Here is a 21,924-nt window from a genome sequence, read left to right on the forward strand (position 1 = left end):
TAGGTGGCAATGTGTGACGCTATACCCTCACAAACATCACAGCTCACTGTCCTAGATAGTCAGGCTTATGCAAAGAATCATCCATTACTTAGCTTAAAAATTACCAAAATGATGCTTTTCACATAAAGACAAGTGAAAACAACAACAAAATCCGTTGCTTATATACTCGCCTATAAACTCTACCTATAACTATGTTCTCAAATCTCTGTAAAACAGTGGTCCTCAAACTTTGGGTCATGACCCCTCTGGGGGGTGTCAACCAACCCTTTCACAGAGGTCATCTAAGACCATCTGAAGGGATGGAGAGATGGGTCAGAGGTAAAGAGCACCAGCAGTTCTTCCAGAGGACCCAGGTTGAACTCCCAGCATCCACATGGCAGCTCACAACTGTCTAGAACTCCAGTTCCAGGGAATCAAGTACCCTCACACACACATACATGAAGGCAAAACACCAATACACATATCAAAAAGACCATCTGAAAACACAGATATTTACAATATGGTTCATAATGTAAAGAAAATTAAGTATAGGCATTAGGGTTGAAAGGTTTTCTTCATAACATCAGCAAAATTACAGTTATGAGTAACACTGAAAATGATTTTACGGTGGGGTGACCACAACATGCGGAGCTCTAGTAGAGGACTGCAGCGTTAGGGAAGCTGGAGTTCCTGCTCTAGAGTGTTCTCTCCACAAGCACACACAGACACACTCACACTCACAGTCCTACTCAGACAGGCGCCTAGAGATGCATATGGACAAATCAAGGTCATTTTCCTTCTTTATTTCACATTTGGTATTATGATTATTGTTTTTATAATAAAAACACTTTTTAACCCCAGTGCCTACACTTACTTTTCTCAGGAAAAATCTACCCGAATAAATCTCATCAGAGTTGACTGGCAGGTACTGCTAAGGCTCTCAGCTATTTCAGTGTGGAGCTGTGAGCTGGATTCTCACAGCAGAGCCTCAGCATTGCAGCACACTGAAACTCGTCAACAGTGAGTACCACAAAGGGTGGAATGGAGGCTGGGTATGTGAAAACTAAGGTTACCTGTCCAGGCAGACAGCGCCCAGGCTGAAGAGCAGGTGAGTGGTCTTCCAGCCATCTGGCACAACGCCATTGTCTGCTGCAGCGAACAGGTTGTGTTTGGCTGAAAGGACCTTGATGACTGCAGTGTCCACCTCTGCTGGCAAAAGACGGACAATTAACTGGCCCAGAAGACCCAGGGTAAGGTGGTAGGTTTCATTCAGGTGGCCTGCGTTGGAGATGACAACCTGAAACATGAGTGGGAGGACGTGTTCCAGGTCTATCAGGGGGACTGTGGGACCCTGTCAACAGAGAGGGGAAATCTCTTTAGTACAAAATCCAGTCAGCACATCATCTATACATGCCCCCCATTCATGTATTACAACTGGCCTAATTCCAGTTTCAAAAATGACATGTGTACAATTTACTGTAAATAAAATAAATAAGTTCAAGTATCATCTTATCTTTTAAATTTATTTTTTTACGTGTGTGTGTGTGTGTGTGTGTGTGTGTGTGTGTATGACTATACATATGTAAGTGCAGGTCCTCTGGAGCCCAGAAGAGGGAGGGCACTGGATCCCCTGACGCTGGAGTTACAAGTATTGAACCTCTGGACATGAGTGCTGGGAACCAAACTCCACAAGAGTAGCAAGGACTCTCAACTGCTGAGCTGTGTCTCCAATCCGTTCTTATCCCGCTTCTAACATTCCTTTATCCTTAAAGTAAACACTTGCTTTTTTCTTCCTTTCCTGATGATGTTCATTATAAAGAATTCAAAGAACTAAAAAAACACATGAAATTCAGACTTTCCATCATAGCCCCTCTCTGATCCACCAGTGTCAAGGAAGTAACAACTACTAACAATTGGATGGACAGTTTGCCAACCTTTCTCCATAAACATCTGTAAGCAACACCTGCAAATTATTCTCCCAACCTCCCTCCCTCCCTCCCTCCCTCTCTTCTTTCAGTATGACGTGCATGTATGCACATGTGGAGGCCAAGGAAAGACCTCCAATGTTGGTAACTTGTACCTTGTCTGAGACAGGGTCCCTTTGTTGTTTGCTTCTGTATACGTCAGACTAGCTTGCCTACGAGTTTCAGGGGATTTTTCTGTCTCCACCTGCACTATCGTCTCCATGAGGAGACACATGTTACTCTAGCCAACTTTTTTCCCCCTCACTTTATTCTTGAAAATCTTAGATGCTTTGAATTGGAAGATCTAACAGCAGTATTGATTTTTTGATATTATAAACTATTTGTATTAGATTAAACCATCATAAAGATATTGCCTAAAACTTCTAAAAGTGTGCACCAGCCAAAACTCTATCCAATTATGAACCGCTATTACGGTTAGTTTTTTTTTTTTTTAACTCTATCCAACTTTAAGTGGGTTCTGGGATCCTCAAGCTTCACTGGTAAGCGCTTTACCTATCAAGTCATCTTCTCAGCCTTATTCTTCTTTCTTTAAATGCATTTTACTTGGCTTCCAATGCTATATTATTAAAAATGCCATTTAGAGGGGCTGGAGAGATGGCTCAGAGGTTAAGAACATTGCCTGCTCTTCCAAAGGTCCTGAGTTCAATTCCCAGCAACCACATGGTGGCTCACAACCATCTGTAATGAGGTCTGGTGTCCTCTTCTGGCCTCCAGGAATACACACAGACAGAACATTGTATACATAATTAATAAATAAATATTTTAAAAAAAATACCATTTAGAAAACAGCTGACTACATTTAAACCATTTATTATTTTCCATAGGAAAAGAAGAGAAGACCAGAGAACTTCTTTAATAATTGTGAGTTAGCATAGTGAGTGTGATTCAAGAGGGAACTGTATACATACTAGTAAAACAAAGCAACAGTAGCATCAAAAGCTCTTAGCAATAAAAAATGAACCACATTTTGCTAGCTCTAATTCCTAGCCATGAGAAAAAACAAAATATAGTATTGTTAAAGATGTCAGTTATTCCTAAATTAATATATATCTAATACTATTCCAAAGAAAATAACTCACCAGATCTTAAAGGGGCAAATTGACAGGGTCTTGCTAAAAGATAATACTAAAATTCACATAAGATATGCACATATGAAGAGTTCAGAAAATTATAAGAATACTAAGGATATAGCTAAGCTAGATTCTTTGAAGATATTAATATTATGAAAATTACCACAATAGGGGTAGACAGATGCCTCAGTGGTTAAGAGCATTTGCTGCTCTTGGAAAAGACAAGATGGGGTTCAACTCCCTCTAACTCCAGTCCCAGGGGATCCAATGTCCTCTGGCCCATGGCATCTGAAAGCATGTGGTGTGTATAAACTCAGTAGGTGTGTGTGTGTGTGTGTGCGCGCGCATGCGCGCACACACACACACACACACACACACACACACACACATCTTCAGAGGCAGATGGATCTCTGTGAGTGAGTTCGAGGCCAGACTGGCCTACAGAGCTAGTTCCAGGACAGTTAGGGCTGTTCCACAGAGAACCCTGTCTAGATAAACCAAAAAAAAATGTAACTATAAGAATAAGAAAAATAATTAAAAACAGTCAATTGCATTCATACAAAATGTAACTTCAAAGGAGAAATTAACTTTAATTCATAATCGTCCCCTCCCTCAGGACACAGAGCTGTTGCTAATAGTTGGTTTTGGCTTACATCTTATCGCCATTTTTCCTATGACTACAACCACCCACTCTTCCACAAAGAAAACATTGCCTGCCTCTTACCGACTTGATGGGAGGTAACATGGCTGCTAGCAATCCTAAAATCCTCTTCTGGGAACATTCTGCAAACACCTGCTCAGGGTTTGGAGTAACTGCCTTCTCTTCTGCTGTCTGAGATGACACTTCTGGATGTTCAGCATCTGTGTGGGAAAACACATTCAGATTTTGCCGGGTTTCACACACACACAGAAGGCAACTAAGCCATGACACTGTCCTTGTGATTCTATAGAAGGGAGCTGGATATTCTATAGATGAAATAAGGCATGGTAATGCATGCTCGGAATCCTAGCACTTGACAGGGTGGCTAACCAAGAGTTTGAGGCTAGGCTGGGCTACACAGCAAAAAGAAGAACAAAGAGGCTGGAGAGTTTGCTCAGTGGTTAAGAGCACTGGTTGCTTTCCAGAGGACCTGGGTTTGAACCTAGCATCCACATGGTGGTTCACAACCACTTGTAACTCCAATTTGATTCTCTGCCTATACCAGGCACATACTTGGTACACAGATATACATGTAGACAAAACACCCATAGACATAAAATTATAATCTTTTAAAAAACAAAAACAAAACCCATAAAAATAACAAACTCTATTGTTGAACACTTTTTACAGCCACCTTCTCAAGGAGGCCTTCCTGCTCCCTAATTCCTATTCATAGGAACGGTCCTCCCTGTTCTCTGAGCCTGCTCTAAACCAGATGCTCTCTAGCATTTGATTACCCTTTAACATTCTGCATATTTGTGTTTGCTGTTCAACATTTACCCTTCTGATTTTTGCCTCTTTTGTGATATACCTCAAGCACTTAGTAATGTCCCAGAACATGGGGGTACTTGACACTTACTTGTTGCCTATGGACCAGAATGCTAATCCTCAGGGGAATCTGACTCTGGTAGACTTTGAGGACCTGGCATGATGTCTACTGCTTCTGAGAGTTGGCCCTGAAGATGGTGTAGAATCTACTCCCTTCCATTCTATTATAGAACAAACAATGCTACCTGAAGCATCTCCTTCAACCCAACACTATACCTCCACCCTCCAAAACCCCAGCTCCAAGCCCACCACGTCCATCTTTTCACAGCCTGAGGCCTGACCGTCAGAAGCATGCAGCAGAGCACCACAGTAGCTCTTCTGTGTCATCTTCCAGTGCTCTGCACATCTGCATGAGGACTTCTTCTCATGTTAGTTCTGGAACCTACTAAGAGGCCTTTTCTCACAGTGATTTCTGCCTGATGTCAGCCCCTACTGCATGTCCTGGCACATGCAAGGAGCCTTACATCTCCTTCTATATGGCTTTATACAGATAAAATCTGCCCTAGATTGCAATCAGGGCTCGCACTCATCACCCTTCTCCTGGGACCACTTTAAATGACAGTTATTTGAAACCTTCCTGGATTGTGAGTTCCAGGAGGGCAGAGGCCATGTGTGCCTTTGCCTATGTTGGTAGATTTCACCTCTGGGATCTCAACAAAGAGAAGGCTCTTGGTAAATGCATGTACTAGATAAGCTAAAGTAAAGTATAGGTGATGCAGGGTTACCAGCTGCAGCTGAACAGAATGGAGAATCCTCAGGTACTGGACAATTTCCAACTGTATGTGACAGTGCAGACGTGATGACGCATGCACTTGGAGAGGAAGGAGTGGGGTTAACAGCCATATGTTCCTGACCTGGAGGTCCTGGAGGCATGTGAGCATTTGCAGGTGCATCAGAAGTTTGGGTTTGGTACAAAGGGTCCTTCATTAAGGTGAAACTTTCACCAGCCGTTTTCCTCTGCTTATAATCCAAAGGTCTGACTTCTTTATCTGTAGCTCTTTTTCCCTAAAAACAGGAGGCAAATGTAAAAAAAATATAACAAAAATGTACTCCATATATACTACTGTATACAATTGTTAGTCTTTCACAAACTAAAAATCTTTGGAATTTCCTTAGAAAAATGTCACTAATTTTTTAGAATAAACCACTACTCTACAATAATGATTCTCCCATCACATCCCCGGATCATCTTGGAAGTGCCATCAGAGCTTCCAGGTCACATAAGCAATGGCTGATAACAAATCTTCAGTATATTCTGTTTGGCTTCCAGAAGCCAAGAATGGAAAGTTCTTTGGGGGAAAAAAATGAAGTGTTGATTTTCTGCTAGTACAATAGAGTGGTCATCTTTATATATTTTACTTTTTTGTAGAAAAAACAGACACAGGCTGGGAGATGCCTCAATCAACAAAATTCTTGCCATGTAAGCATGAGGACCTAAGTTTGGATCTCTAGCAACTATGTAAAAAGTCAAGTGTGGTAGAGAGTGCCTGTAATCCCAGCATGGGAGGACGCAGAGACAGTGATCCCTGGTGCTTACTGACCAGCTAGTATTGCTGAATTGGTGTGTAGGTTCAGTAAGAGACCTGCCTCAAAAAGAATACGGTGAAGAGTGATAGAGGAAGACTCTTGATGTTGATATGCAAGTACACATGAAAATGTACACATGCATACAGCATACACATACCATAGAAAAATAAAACCCATCTTTATTTACAATCAGAAAAGTATTATATCTACTATTCTCTTTTAATGCTATTATAAAGATAAGGTTACATCAAATCTACACATAATATTGTTTCTCCTGCCATAGATAAAGATATTTTATTGATATAGAAATGAATATTCTCAGGGTATAGGACAGAGGTATGAGCTCAGTGCATAAGAGGCCTTAATATACAAGCATGAGGATGAGTCAGATCCCATCACTCATCTACATATGCTTTGTTGCCACCTATGGGAGGCCTGCCCCTTTCTGAACAGAAACAGAGGAGGAGTGGATGTGGGGGGTGGGAGGAAGATGAGGAAAATGAATGAGAGGAGAGGAGGGAGGAAAGATCGTGGTTGGGATGTAAAAAAAAAAAAAGACTGGATGTGACCATGAATGTGTTATACCTGTAACTGCTGCCAAGGGAAGAGGAAGGGGGATTGCTGGGGCTTGTTGATCACATTAATTTCAGGTTCTGCGAGAAATCCTGTCTCAAGGACTACGGCAGAGAGTAATGGTGCAAGACACACAAGTCCTTTTCTAAGATGGAGCTTACTGTGTGCAAGGTCTAAACACTTCACATGTTTCTTTCAAGTGTGGACAGCACATAACTCCTACAATAGCCCTGTGTTACAATCACTATTATTATCACCCCCTTTTACAGAATGTACCTGCACCTATACACACACACACACACACACACACACACACACACACACACACACACAGAGAGAGAGAGAGAGAGAGAGAGAGAGAGAGAGAATATACAAAAGCCAAGCAAGAATGGCCAGTGGGCCACAAACCTGGGGTCAATCTGAGCATCAAAATAAATAAAAAATCAAGTCCATTTTGGTGTAAATGAATGAACAGATTGATAGATGGTGACCACAATGTTGTGGGCAGCTTGCTACAGATTCTTGTAGGATGCTGAGGGCTCACAAATACACACAGTCCTGGGAATAAGGTGAGGACTGCTGTCCCTCCTTGTGTAAGGTAATCTGTGGCAGGTTAAAATGTTGTGTGGCTACATTGTTGATGCTGAGAGACTGGCAGGCAGCTTCAGATTATCCTGACCTGGTACCTTGATGGGCTTACAACAGAAACACAATTGGCTCCTGGAGCATTGGGGAAATTTACAGCATGGGCTAAAGCTCTGAAGGCAAACTTCTGCAAAAACAATCTTTTGTTAAGTTATTTAATATTATTTTAAATTAACAAAAGGATGTTTATTTGTGCCACCAACACAGATCATGCTTGGACCTATAAAGGTTTTTCTGTCGATACACCTACCCGTGTCTACTTGTTAAAACAGTAAACTTTTGTTATTATCTATCTGTTGGCTGAATATAAACCGAAGTTGAGCACTGAAGTCTTCAGTTTCATAATCCATGCTCTTATCTTCCCTGTTGTGCCTCTTTGTGTGACTGGCTCCCTGAATGCAAGCTGTGAACACATGGCAAAGACACACTACTTACACTGCAGGGCACTAACAGGCTCGCATCTACTGGCTCCTCAGCAAGCTGAACTTTTGTCTTCTCTAGTTGGTCCTCTGAGGTTTGGATGGACAGTGTTCCTGGCAGGGCTTGATTTTTTGAGGTAGAGTCACCATCTGGCAATACACCAAGAAGAGCTAGAGCTTTAAGACCTGGAAGGGGAAGAAACAAGAACACGGTTAAACATTCACAACAGGGATATTACTGGAGAGTGCCACAAACTTTAACCACTGTATAGAAATAGATGGCTTGGCAGGGGTGGGGGTGTCACACAAATCATACAGCAATATCTCTGGCAGCCTGCCATGCCCCTCCTGATCTCAGATGGGAAAGACAACAGCAAAGGGCACCTGCACTTTAAGCACAATGAAACCCTGAAGATACAACAGGCGACAGGATTATTTTGAAAATTAGAAACTTTTTTTTCTGGTAGTGCCAAGTAACTATTATTATTATTTTCTGAGACAGGGTCTCACTATGTATCTCTGACTTGCCTGGAACTTGCTACGTAGACCAGGGTGGCCTTGAACTTGCAGAGCTGTCAGAGCGCTAGATTAAAGGCATGTACTGCATTATGACTGGCTAGCGACTAGGTTTTTAAATCCCCCCACCCACAGATAGATATCACCCCCCTTCTCCGTAAGATAAGTATGATTTCCTAGTATCAATTAGGATGAGGAGTCTACCATCGGAGAGAAACTAAAATGTCTCAGAAGTTTAACATTTACACTACTTTCTTTCTAAAAAAGTAGTCAGAATTATCTCAGTGAAGTCAGAACTAACTCATTATTTTGTTATTTTGAGAAAGGGCATCCATGTAGACCCACCTAACCTCCACAGAACTGGATCTGAATGTGCGGTGGTCACGCTCAGACACACACCATTATTTGTAAGCAGCTTTCATCTCAGATACAAGTACATGTGGATTTGCACTTCAGGTATTAAAAAAAAAAAACATGGATTCCTGAGCAAAGTGAGAGATTCAAATATTACAGAATCATGGACTCCCCGAGTTTTATTATTAATGCTGCACTGCTTTGTCAGGGAAACACTTTGACTAACTAAAAGTTACTTTATGACAACAGTCCTCTAGAGAGAAACTGAAACTTAAGTTCCAGGCTATGCTGAATCCCTCTTGTATACTACCTCTGAGACAAGCATAGTCTTTTATGGCTGCCTGGGCTTTCTGTCCAACAGCAAGCAGAGGCAGGGCTGGGGTTCTACATAGGAATAGTTAGTTACCTTTGCCCTGGTGGGCCTTCATCAGACAGTCCCCAACCAGCTGCATGCACTGGCTCCGCAGGGTAGCAGCGTTGCTGCGGGCTCGGGGGTCCAGCTGCTCCCCATCCACATGCTCTGTGCCAGTCAGGTGGGCACTATAGAGAGCCAGGGCAGCAAAGAGCAACCAGGAGTAGTTGTGAATATAGGGCTGGATGAGCCTCTGCCGGTCACTGATCCGGATGGTCACCATTGGGTGGGCTGTGATGCTGTGGGTTGGCAAATGGCTGCAGAGACAGGAGAGTTTTAAGGCCTACAGCATTCGTGAGACGCTGACAAAGATACCTAGAACCTCAGGGGAGTATGTGCTTTAGTCACCAATAGGCTGTGGTTACTGAAGCTTTAAAGAATAGTATCAACTCTTTCCCCAGAGAAATGGACAAACACAAACACTAGGCATCTCACATTAGCACTTCCCAACCTAAAGCCTGCACATGGGAACCATGCTAAGGAAGACAGAGTTCAGAGATTTCTGAGGGTGTGCTACTGAAGTTTGGTAATGCAATGGAATGCCCGTAATTTAAAAAGATGAATTACAAGATATAGGAAAGAAATGACTTAAGGTTTGAAATGTGTGGCTTTTTTAAATATTTATTTATTTATTATGTATACAATATTCTATCTGTGTGTATGCCTGCAGGCCACAAGAGGGCACCAGACCCCATTACAGATGGTTGTGAGCCACCATGTGGTTGCTGGGAATTGAACTCAGGACCTTTGGAAGAGCAGGCAATGCTCTTAACCTCTGAGCCATCTCTCTAGCCCCTTGAAATGTGTTTTAAGTACTTGAAGGTGAGCCACTGTGTGGTTCCTGGGAATTGAATTCAGGACCTCTGGAAGAGCAGCCAGTGCTCTTAACTGCTGAGCCATCAAAGGAAAATATATTTTGAAGCCATGAACAGATATAACATATCTCTTTACTATTCTGTTGGTTTTTAGGTTAAGCTCCCTAATGCATAATAAAATTTCAATGGATAAAAAAACAAATAAATAAGGTAAAAGAAAGGGATGTAGTAAGCACTCATGATGCCATTCCCTAACTGATGAATCCGAGGACACAGGGTGCACTGTACTAATCTCTCCTCTTCTAAATATTTTAAAAATTGTATTAAACAAAACAAAACCTTTTGTTTAAAAAAAAATAAGAAAGGGGCCACAAGACAGCTTAGTAAGAAAGGCATTTAACAAACCTGGTGACCCGAGTTTAATCTCTAGAACCCACAAAAAGGAGAAAAGAGAGAAGTGACACCACAAAACTGTCTTCTCATCTCCACACGTGTATGCGCGCGCACACACACACCCAATAACAATACAAATATTTTAAAGTAAGGAAGGCTAGCAGTATAGCCCAGCATCTGTGAAGTCCTGGGTTCAATCCCTACCTAGTACCACAGAAAAAGCAAAACACCTCCTTTAAGTAAAGACATAGCCCAAAAGGTCATGGTGGTGGCAAGACAACTGACATACCCATAGGAATATTTTTTTGCTGCATAGCATCCATAGCAAAGATCAAAGTCATCACACACATTGCAATTCATTCTCCGGCCTATGATCAAACCCTGGCAGTGGTCACAGGTGAACTCCATGTTGACCATTTCATGATCATCTCCATGGCCCTCAGGCTTCACTCCACCTGAAGAAAAACCAGCAGTGTGTGAGGTGGATGGGGTAGAGGGTCCCCCAGAATGCTAGCAAACCGATCCCAACACCAGAGCCATTTCTCATTTACTACTCCAGAAGGCAGGGGTTCCATGGAAGACTAGAATGCCCCAGTGGCCACGAGCATATCAATGATATTCTCAGCATAGAACTCTGGCAATGGTCCAGCTGACTGATCCCCATTCTACAGTGTCACAGTCAGATCAAATACATGCCAAATTACTACCATGACTACTATTTGGGAGAAAAAGGCCCATGCACTTTGTGAGTTATCTCTTACACCCCATCTCTGATAGAAGTTACACAACCACTGGTGTGCGGAACACACCAGTGATCAAGTTTCTGTTCTTTTTTGTCACTGCAGAATTATAGGTGAAAATAGACTTCAGAACCCCAGACCCGATGAGTAAGAGAAGAACAGACGTGAACAAGACAAGGTACTCTGCTCTCAGTCTAAGTCCCTGCTCAATCTCCTCACAGCTGGCCACTTGTTTCCAGTGTGACTAAAGTCTCCTAAAGAAGAACAATACGGACAGTCTCCCCTGACCAAAGCTTTGGCCATGGTAACATCCTAGGTGTAAACTGTCCCTCCTGTCTTCAGACTATTCAATTCCTTAGCCTAGCATCTCAGGGTCCTACAACCTGGACTCTGTCTATCTTATTCCATCACTTAACTAAACAGATACTCAAGGGTATCTATCTAAACTCACTGAAAGCACTCCTTCCTGTCCCTGAGCTTGTTCTGCTCTTGATGGTAATGCTATCTTCAGAGTTTTGCAATGCCATCCAGTTTGAACTTCCTTCAAAGATCAATTCTTACCCTATCTTCTCCACAAGGCTTCTCGGTAGAGAGCTGCAATATTTCCAACATTTTCCAGAAATACTTTGCTTGGCTCAGTTATAACAGCATATGCATTTATTATGTGGATACGTTTGGTCTCTGGTAGACTGTATTTCCAGAACAGCAACTGTGTCTTTTACTGTTGGATTTCAAATACACGGAGCCCTCCAGGACTCACTACTGCAGAGAGGCTCTGCCCTAGCACCTATGAGACAAGTATATTAAAGAATATTTCAAGCTTATTTTGCTTGTTCACATATGTTGCTATTTGGAACTACTGTGTGATTCAGAAGCAAAATTTCTTAGAAACTTATCTGAGCCTGCATTAGTTAGTCCTGAGAGTTTATCAAGGGCCTCCCCAGCAGGATGGGAGACGGAAGGATGTCAGATAGTAGCAGTAAAGCTCATCATTGAGTTGAGGGAGAACGAACCAGAGACACTGGACAATGTCTCTATTCAGCACAATGAATTTTTAAAACGGCAAAATCATAGAAAGCAGAAATGACTATTGCTTGTGGACATGGGATTCCCCCTGAATTTTACCAAGGAAACAAGTCTTGCAAAGGTCCATGTCACTGCATTGCAGACATCGGTAGCGATGCCAGGGGGCAATCTCATCACACCCATCACAAGAGATGTCCACATTTAACAGGTCACAGTAGCGAGCAATAAACATGTGCATCTGTAAGGTGAAATGAACACAATTAGCCAACAGCCTTTCTGTTGTGGCCACTGTTCATTAATCAATTCATTCACTCAGTAGAAACCTAGGAGCCCAAGCTTTGTACCAGGTGCTAGGATTTGAAGTTGGATAAGCAAGTACCCACTTAGGAATTCCCTCAAGCAAACAGATGCTGGTCATACTATGTGGGGAATGCTTTGAGAGGCAAATTCAGGAAGCTCAGAGAACACAAAGGACACTATCAAAGGAATCTGGAGGGTCAAGGAAGGCTTTTCAAGGAAGACAATTCCTCAGGTAAAACCAAGAACAAACAGATGGTAGTTGGGTGGAGACAGAAGGAAACCAAGAACAAATAGATAGTAGTTGGGTGGAGACAGAAGGAACAGCAAAGTCCACAGAAGCTTTGCTCCTGTAAAAAGGGAGCATAAACACGGGCTGGGGATGTAGCTGAGTGTGTAAGCACTTGCCTAGCAGGCATAAGGCACAGAAAAACAAAAAGAAAAAAAAAAGACAAGGGTTTTTTTTTTGTTTGCCTTTTAAAAAGATGTTATTTTATTTATGCACATGTGTGTGCCGATGTATGTGTATGCCAGCAATGTATGTGTACCTGCAGAAGCAAGCATTGAATTCCCTAGAGATAGAGTTGTGAGCCACCCAGCATCGGTGGCTAGAAACAAAACTTGGATCTTTTGGAAGAGCAGCAAGTGCTCTTAGCCACTAACCATATCTCTAGCTCCAGGGCTTCTAAAATGGGCAATATATAGTATGTATAATAGAGTATAGAGGAGGAATAACCAGGTGAAGTTAGAAAGGTAAACTCCAGGAGCCTAAACAGCTAGTATTTACAAGCAATTTTTCAACAAGAAAGTAATGGCAATAGATCCAGGCGCTCTGAAGGTTCCTCTGGTTGAAGAGCAAAGAATGGATTGATAGACTAAGACAAGGGTCAGGGAAGCTGACTATGATACAGCTGTTCAAGTAACTCCATGGCTGTAATAAGGGCAGGGACTGAGCTGTTAAACAGGATGAGGAAAGTAGGCAGATTTGAAAAGTATTAAGGAGGCAAAGTGAGAAGCCTTGGTGACCAAATTAATGAAGGGACTGTCAGGAATGACACCCAGATGTTTGGCTTGGGTGCTTGTCAGACAATGGAAATGCTAACAAGCATCACAGGAGGACTCTTGATTCTGACACACAAAACTGCAGGGCATGGCGATGCTTTCCCATGATCCTAGCATCCAGTAGACTGAGGCAGGAGGGTTGCAAGTTATAGGCCAGTTTGGACCTCTTTATAAACTAACAGTACTCTGGTTTCTCCTCAGATCATATAAGTTTTTCATCTTTAACTAACTAGCTAACCACACAACTAGCCAACAGACTTTCTATTAGCTAGCTAATTTCCTTCCTGGGAGCAGATAGTAAGAGACTGTTATATGAGCAAGCTATAGGGTTACTAAAAAGTACTTGGTGGTTATAAGGTAGTTCATTTTAGAGTCTGCATATGAGGAAACCAAGTCAGAAAGTCAGCGTTTGGTAGTAGATGGTATGTTGTAGGAGAAGAAATCTGCCAGGTCATCTGAACACTACAGGATGCCCTCATTCAGACATGAACTTGCAAGAGAGAAGTCACAAGTCCCAGTTGGTGTGTTTCTCTTAAGTATCACAGAGGTACTATAATGGGCAGAGCAGTTGGCAAACAGAAAGTACTTAACATGGGGAAAATTAGTGTCTTCATGATACCAGATGTCTGACACATGTAGTAGGGGCAGACGGGACACCTGACATAAAGACAGACAGCCTACCTAAGTTGACTCCTCTACCATATGCGTCATTTAGCTCTCATAGGATAAACTGGAGCTGCTTCCAAGCAGCTCACCTGATTATCATCTTTGTAATTGGAATGCTGCTTGCCTACAGGAGGACAGTGTGCCAGCCCAGAGCATGAGAGTCCAAACTTTGGCAATTCCATTTCTCACTAATTTAATACACTGGAATCTAATAATGTACATCAGCCTTATTAGACACTCTGCTGAGAGCCTAGTCCTATGGAAGTAAGCCACCATGATGGATCCCATCAGGATGAAGACAGACATTGGTCCTGAATGTTGCCAGAAGCCCTCTGGGAGACATCATCCAAGCACACCCCAGAGACACCCTCCTCTCCAAACCCTAGCAAGTCACGCAGATTGCTCTAGTTGAGAGGTCTTACTTTCCTCTGCTTCTCTGGATCCTCTTGAGCTATTTTTTCATACCAGGCTTCAAACATGCCATCCTGACACTCATCCATCCACTCCGAGTTCTGCTTGGCATCAGCGAGCTCATCTTCTTCACTCCACTGGCTGAAAGAAGGATGTAATGAGTAAAAGGCATGCTTCTTACAATATCCAAGGAAGTGTTAGTTAGTAGATGCTGTGTTCCATAAGTTTAACAGACTGGCATTTTGAAATGATGATAACTGCTTCTCAAAGCCTCAGTTATCTGCTATTTAGATTCATGCTCAGAAAAAAATAAATAAATAAAAATAACATTTCTTAAGCAGATTACACTGAGTAGGGCAAACCTATCATATGCCAGGTACTGGAGTCAAATACGAAGATTAAAAAAAGTTTAGTTGGGGCTGGAGAGATGGCTCAGTGGTTAAGAGCACTGACTGCTCTTCCAGAGTTCCTGAGTTCAATTCCCAGAAACCACATGGTGGCTCACAGCCACCTATAATGAGATCTGGTGCCCCCTTCTGGTGTTCAGGTGCACATGGAAGGAAGGCTGTATACATAATAAATAAATAAATTAAAAAAAAAAGTTAGTCAGGCATAGTGGCACATTTCAGAAGGCAGAGGTAGTAGAAGCAGGTGGATCTCTGTGAGTTAAGAGGCCAACCTGAACTATAATGAGTTCCAAGCCAGCTAGGCCTCCTCTTATACAGTCTTGAACTAGTTCTGAGGGGTCGGTGTGAAGGGTATGTGCTCCTTCTCTCCTCCAGGGACACTATAGTGGCTAACAGCACACAGGTGTAAAATAAAAGAATTCTCCAATTCCACAGGCTATTAGGAACCCCCTAAAATGAAGATAATCCTCATCTTCCAAGTTTACAACACTACTGATGCCAATTTACCCTACCCCGCTCTGTACCAGGCACTATTCTTGACACTCAGAAATGGAACTTAGTCTTAGAGGTAGCTCTAAAGATGAAGAAATGGAGGTTAAAAAAAAGAAAGGTTGGGGGCTGGAGAGATGGCTCAGAGGTTAAGAGCATTGCCGGCTCTTCCAAAGGTCCTGAGTTCAATTCCCAGCAACCACATGGTGGCTCACAACCATCTGTAATGGGGTCTGGTGCCCTCCTCCGGCCTGTGGGCATATACACAGACAGAATATTGTATACATAATAAATAAATAAACAAATAAATAAATGAACATTTTTTTTAAAAAAAGTTGAGTTTAAAAAATAAAGGTTAAAAAACTTGCAAGGTCACACTCAGTTCACATGTGGTAAAGCCAGGAAAGATCACAGACTAGCTGCCAAGCCCATTCCCTTGGCCCCACTCTACCCGTGCCCCTACTCTAGGAACAGCAAAGGGTGGGACTGTGCTCTTACCTGATCACACTGTCATGGACACTGATATTTTCTTGTGACATGTTCATGAGAAGATCTGGTAACTGAATGTCAACAAAGAAGGCAAGATCACTGGGTTCCCAGCCCATATCCAAAAGATGAAGCAGGGCTGTCTGAACACAGGATAAAGCAGGGAGCAGAGACCTAAAGAGACCACATAGGTGACAATTACCAAAGTTGCCCACTGCTAACAGGGACAGTGTAAGTTGGCAGCCTGATTTGGTACTAATTTGTAAGGCAGGATTCTACACGAATATCCTTTGAAGCTTAGGGAAAAAAAACAAAAACCAAAAAAACCAACAACTCTGAAAAGTGGAAAGTGAGTTTGGAGCACCTGACAGTGAGGGAGTGAGCAGTGAAGTCATGCACTGATGAATGACAACATTAGGGCAGGCCCAAATTAGCTGAGGCTAGACAGCTACAGAGGAACCATCTGATTTAAGGGTTACGTCTAAACAACTTACTACTTAATCTGCTTTGTACTCGAGTTTTAATCTACACACAATACATCAAACACTGAAGATAACAGGCTATAAACTCTTAGATTTCCAGAAACCTACCCAATGCACACATTTTATACACACACACAGAATATACTAGTAAGTGAATATTTGTGGTTAATTTTGTGCTTTTCTGGATTTTCAACATCAAATGTGTGTTTCATTTATAATCACAAAAGATTACATTTTTCGGCAAAAAATGTAGAGGCACTCCAGTACCTGTCGTTGATACTTTTAAATCCTTTAATTGCTTTAACCAAAAATAGAACAAGTTGATAGTAGGTGTCTCGGATTTCTTTGTGTAGATCAGCACCACAGCCTTCCAAGTGTCCAAAGTAACTGGAAACAGAGAAAATCGCCAGCTTAATATCCAGGACAACTTCAAGTTATTAATCTTTATCCCTCACACAAAACAGCTAAGAAGCAGACAGCTGGACAAAGAGGCATAGAGATTGGAATAAAAACAGGTACAGTGCCCTCCCCCCTTTTTTTTCAAAGCAGGGTTTCTCAGTAGCTATGGAGCCAGTCCTGGAACTCTCTCTGTAGACCAGGCTGGCCTTGAACTCACAGAGATCCTCCTGCCTCTGCCTCCTAAGTGCTGGTATTAAAGGCGTGCCTGCCCAGTACAGTGACTTTTGAGAGCAAGTAGAGTTGGGTCAAAAGAACAGTCCAGCCGAAGTATAGCAGTGACAACTACTCATCTCTCTTTGTTAATCAAACACTGCAGCCGTTCCCACTGCATGAGTGTGCCATGCTATGTCCCATGCTTTCTATTAGTTACCTCATTTAGCCCCCTCTATATCAACATGCCCCCAATCTGTTCTTCCTTCATTGATAACTTTAGTATTACATTTTATTTTTCTTTTTTACTTTTTTTTCCCCAAGAGAAGCTCTCTGTGTGAGGTCTTGGCTGTCCTGGAACTTACAGGAATGCCTATGCATTCCAAGTACTGGTTCACTGGCTTTTCATACTTTGACCCTTGCACCTAAGTGACTAAAACATCCATGGAAATGATGCCTCCCATTTCTTTTTCTCTTGATTCTCTGTCCACTTCACTGCTAACGATTTTCACTTCGATGGCCCTTCCTTAACCTTGTCATCAGGTGAAGACTCACTTCAAAGCTACCCCGCCAACAAACTCTTGTCCTGTTCTCCTATGGATCCTACAAAGCCCTTTTTCAATCCTAGTGGGCCCCAGGCAAGGAAGTCACACTATGTCACCATCAGCCTCACCCAGCAGGCTCATCCTCTGTTCTCTTCTCAGCTTGGATTCCATAGTCTACCATCATACTCCTATGTTAGAAACATCAGCTCCCTGGCCTCTCTTTCTCTTTCTATGAGGAATTCCTCTTGTATAAGGATCTTACATTATTCCAAAACAGCTGAATGTAGGTGGAAGGACCAGCATGCAATTGAGCTGACTAATGTCACTTTAAACTTAGAGCCATCAGTTTTTATTCTTTCTCTTTAAAAATAGTATTTCTTTTAGGCTGGGCATGGTAGCTCATACCTTTAATCCCAACACTCAGGAAGCAGAGGTAGAGGATCTCTGTGAGTTTAAAGCTAGCCTGGTCTACCTACATAGCAAGTTCCAGGACAGCCAGGACTAAAGAGAGACTATGTCTCAAAGAAATAAACAAAACGAATTTTTAAAATTTTATGTGTATGAGTATTTTGCCTACATATATGTATGTGTAACATGTGTGTGCCTATTCAGAAGAGAGTATTGGGAATTCCTCTGGAACTGGATTTACAGATAGGACCTACCATGTAGGTGCTGGAAACTAAACTTAGGTCCCCTGCAAAAACAAATGCTCCTACATCCAAGTCAACTCTTGCTGTGGAACAATGGTCTGTACCCTGTCACTTGTATTTTAAATAAACACTGATTGGCCAGTAGCCAGGCAGGAAGTATAGGCAGGGCAACCAGGCAAAAGGTAGAGGCAGGGCAACGAGAATTCGGGGAAAAGGAAAGATTCAGTCTGCAGTTGTCACCCAGACATAAAGGAAGCCAGAAACAGAGCAAGCAAGATGTGACTGCTTCGCCAAAAAAGGTACCAAGCCATGTGGCTAACACAGACAAGAATTATGGGCTAACATAAATTATAAGAGTTAATAAGAAGCCAAACTAATAGGCCAATCAGTTTATTATTAATGTATACCTCTGTGTATTTCTTTGGGACTGAACGGCTGCAGGACCGGGTGGGACAGAAATATCAGATAACAAATAGTGCCCAACATGGGGCAACTGCATCCACAGAAAACCTGAGAGAGCTTGTGAATGGCTGCAGGATCAGGCAGGACAGGAAACCTCAGCCAGACTCTAGCCCCTCACCTTTTTTTTTTTTTTTTTTTTTTTTTTTTTTTTTTTTGAGACAAAGTCCCACATCGTCCAAGCTGGCTTGGAACTTACAATACTACCCCTACTGGTCTCAAACTCAAAACAATCCTGATTCTGCCTCTTGAACACTAGAAATACAGAAGTGCACTACCCGACCCAACTTACAAACAATTCTTTAAAAAGCACTTGAAATTGTCAAGCAGTTTAGCACACTGGCTGTCTTAGTTTTTGTCTCTACGTAAAATCTTCCTGCTTTTCCTTGAATGGTCACTACCTTCTTCTCTATCTCATTTCACTGATGACTCTCTTCATCTTTTTATCTATCTATCTATCTATCTATCTATCTATCTAGTTTTTTTGAAACAGGGTTTCACCGTGTAACACAGTCTTGGAACTAGCATTGTATAGACTAGACTGGCCTCAAACTCACAGAGATTTGCCTGCCTCTGCCTTCTGAAGTGCTAGAATTAAAGGAGTGCATCACCACTGCAGGGTTTCTCTGTAGCTTTTTGGAACCTGTCCTGGAACTAGGTCTTGTAGACCAGGTTGGTCTCGAACTCACAGTGATCCACCTGCCTCTGCCTCCCAGGTGCTGGGATTAAAGGCATGCACCACCACTGCCCGGCCTCATATCTTATTTTAAAAACAGAATGATCCCATTGGAGTCCCTCATTTTTGCAGTACTCCATCTACCAACCAACCTGTATCTACTGAACTGTTGGAATGTCCTGCTTTTTCCTGCTGGCACTGACAGCATTTACTAACCTTTGCTGACCCATCCCCACCAGCATATGCTCTAGTATCTTCACACCTGTATTGTGCAGGCCTCATGGTAAAGCACATGCTGAACTTGAGCAAGACTCCAGCTCAGTGACCAGCACTGCAAAACAATACAACCCTTGGTTGCTCACATCCTCTTCCAATAGCCACCATATTTTCTTGCTCTTTTTTTTCTAATCTTATCCTTCTATGTTACCAACTGGGCTTCAGGTCACAATTCTCCAAAACTGTTTCCATTTCAATCCACTACTTCAATCTCAAACTCTCACATCAGTATCTGACTCAACTGACCATTCTGGGGTTGAAAACACAGTATTCTCTTGGCTTTCATGACACCACTACCTACAGGTTGTCAATCTACCTCAAGGGCCACTCTCCATCTTGATGGCCTTAGTTGTTCCCTCTTTCTCTTGACTTCTAAATGAAGACTCAGTTCTACACCACTGCCTGTCTAGGTTTCATCTGTTCCATGGCTTTAAATATCATTCACATGTTCATGATAAACAAATTTTATCCCTAGTCCTGATTTATTATAGTACCTTAGATTCTGATACTCATTGTCTCATTATCTTTACTTGGAAACCATAGAAGTAGTTAAAACAGGGAATGGAGCTATGGCTCAGCAGTCAAGAACACATGTTCAATTTACATCACCCACATGGTGTCTTACTCCAGTTCCATAAGTCTTGTTCCAGGAGATCTAATGTCCGATTCTGACCTCCAGAGCATCATGTATGCACGTGGAGGTTGGGATCAGAGGTGCAAAGACGTATACATACAGACAAAACAGCCATACACAGAAAATAAAAATAAAATAAATAAGGCGGTGGTGACACAGGCCTTTAATACCCGCACTCAGGAGACAGAGGCAGGTAGATCTCTGAATTTGAGGCCAGCCTGGTTTACATAATGAGCTCCAGGAAAACCAGGACCGTTACACAGAGAAACCCTGTCTCAAAAAAGCAAATAATAGAAAAATAAATAGTTCAAACATATGGCAAAAACAAAATTTAAAATTTTGTCCCCATCTGTGTCTTTCATTACCCCTTCTCTCAGTAAAATGTGACACTATCCACATAGCTACTCCAACCAAAATCCTAAGTTTCTTTCCCCGTGTTTCTAGTATCTTTCATTTATCTTCTCTGTCTTGCACAATTCCATCTCCCAAATAAATCCTGATGTCATCTTCTTTTCTCCATCTCATAAGGCTCCATTAGAAAGAGACCTTGCCTGTTATATCCCTTTTGTCTATATAATACTTAGAAAGGTGTCTGTCACAGCACTTTAAATGAGCACTGCATCTAGCTAGCACACAGCTTCTAGAAACCTTCTAAGAGTGTGGATACACAAAGAACACAATTCTTACTGTCAGGTAAAGCAGACAAAGCCGTAAGAGAAATAATCATAGTCTTGGTCCTTATGAAAAGAATATAACCCATTTTTTCTTGAGATGAGAGAACATGTTAACCAAAAAAAAAATAAATTTGTATCATATATGGAAATTATTGATACAGAGGCCAATTAGGATGTCTGTAAAATGGCCTCTCCTGGCTTTTCTGACACATTTATACTTACTTTGTAAAATCTTTCTGGCAAGTCAGAAGTTCCAGTAGGAAAAGTATATATGGTGGATGGAAGCAGTGAGGCTGTCCAAGGGATTCTGTACAATACTGAATTATCCTCAGGACTTCAAGGATGCTTTGTGCTTGGGCTTTCCGCAAAGAAAGAACCTTCACAACACTGAAGACACAGATCAAGTCAGGGATGCCGGAAAACAAACCCTTCCCCCACAGTCTGAAGCCAAATGAACAAAAGTCAGTCCTGATGTAAGGGACTGGGAGTGTCAGAATGAGCACTACCTATAGTCAACACTTAGTGGCGCCACAAACCAGTGTGCACCAAGTATGAAGAAATGTAACAGCTTGCTTGTTTGTTTATTTATTTATTTATTTTTAAGATAAACAGCTAAAAAGGAACTTTGGTATCTTTACTTCCCCTAAAGAGGCAAAACTTTAATTCTTACAGCAGGAAATTCCTCATTAACATAGGCCTATGGACAAATAATTTTTTCAGAAAATATCAAATCCTAAATTTCTCCCTTGCAATATGAAAAAATTTTGAGTGGTAGTGTTTTTTGAAGCTAGGTGTAGTGGTTTATGCCTATAATAACAGTACTCAGGAAGCTGAGGCAGGGGGATTGTTTTAAGTTTTGGTCAGTCTAGGCTGCAAAATAAGATTAATATCAACAACAGCAAAAATAATAATAATAATAAAAAAACATAAGAGGGAAAGGAGAAGGAAGCAGAAAGAGGAAGAGGAGGAGCGGGAAAGAAAGAAAGTGAAAGAAAAAAAGAAAGAAAGAAAGAAAGAAAGGAAGGAAAGAAGGAAAGGAAGGAAGGGAAGAAAGGGAAAGAAGGGAAGGGGAGGGAGGGAGTAGGGAGAGAGAGAGAGGCTTTCATTTTAAAAGATCAT

The 21,924-nt window shown here is 41.9% G+C and overlaps 1 protein-coding gene across 2 annotated transcripts in view; it reads right to left on the reverse strand.

Annotated features, from left to right (window-relative positions):
- The window catches only part of Zzef1 (zinc finger ZZ-type and EF-hand domain containing 1), a 128,169-nt gene that overhangs the window by 33,492 nt on the left and 72,753 nt on the right, over positions 1–21,924 (reverse strand). For both annotated transcript variants that reach the window (XM_041664185.1, XM_041664184.1), the window contains exons 30-40: positions 21,028–21,192; positions 16,550–16,669; positions 15,813–15,974; positions 14,430–14,559; positions 12,082–12,220; positions 10,506–10,671; positions 9,003–9,265; positions 7,743–7,912; positions 5,417–5,567; positions 3,759–3,895; positions 1,053–1,330 (exon numbers count right to left, since the gene is read on the reverse strand). In XM_041664185.1, the coding sequence (XP_041520119.1) occupies positions 1,053–1,330; positions 3,759–3,895; positions 5,417–5,567; positions 7,743–7,912; positions 9,003–9,265; positions 10,506–10,671; positions 12,082–12,220; positions 14,430–14,559; positions 15,813–15,974; positions 16,550–16,669; positions 21,028–21,192 (1,881 nt within the window). The remainder of the gene's footprint in view (positions 1–1,052; positions 1,331–3,758; positions 3,896–5,416; positions 5,568–7,742; positions 7,913–9,002; positions 9,266–10,505; positions 10,672–12,081; positions 12,221–14,429; positions 14,560–15,812; positions 15,975–16,549; positions 16,670–21,027; positions 21,193–21,924) is intronic.

The sequence above is a fragment of the Microtus oregoni genome, unplaced genomic scaffold, assembly GCF_018167655.1.
Source record: "Microtus oregoni isolate MIOR12 unplaced genomic scaffold, Mior012 000015F_ref0000493, whole genome shotgun sequence".
NCBI classification, from domain to species: domain Eukaryota; kingdom Metazoa; phylum Chordata; class Mammalia; order Rodentia; family Cricetidae; genus Microtus; species Microtus oregoni.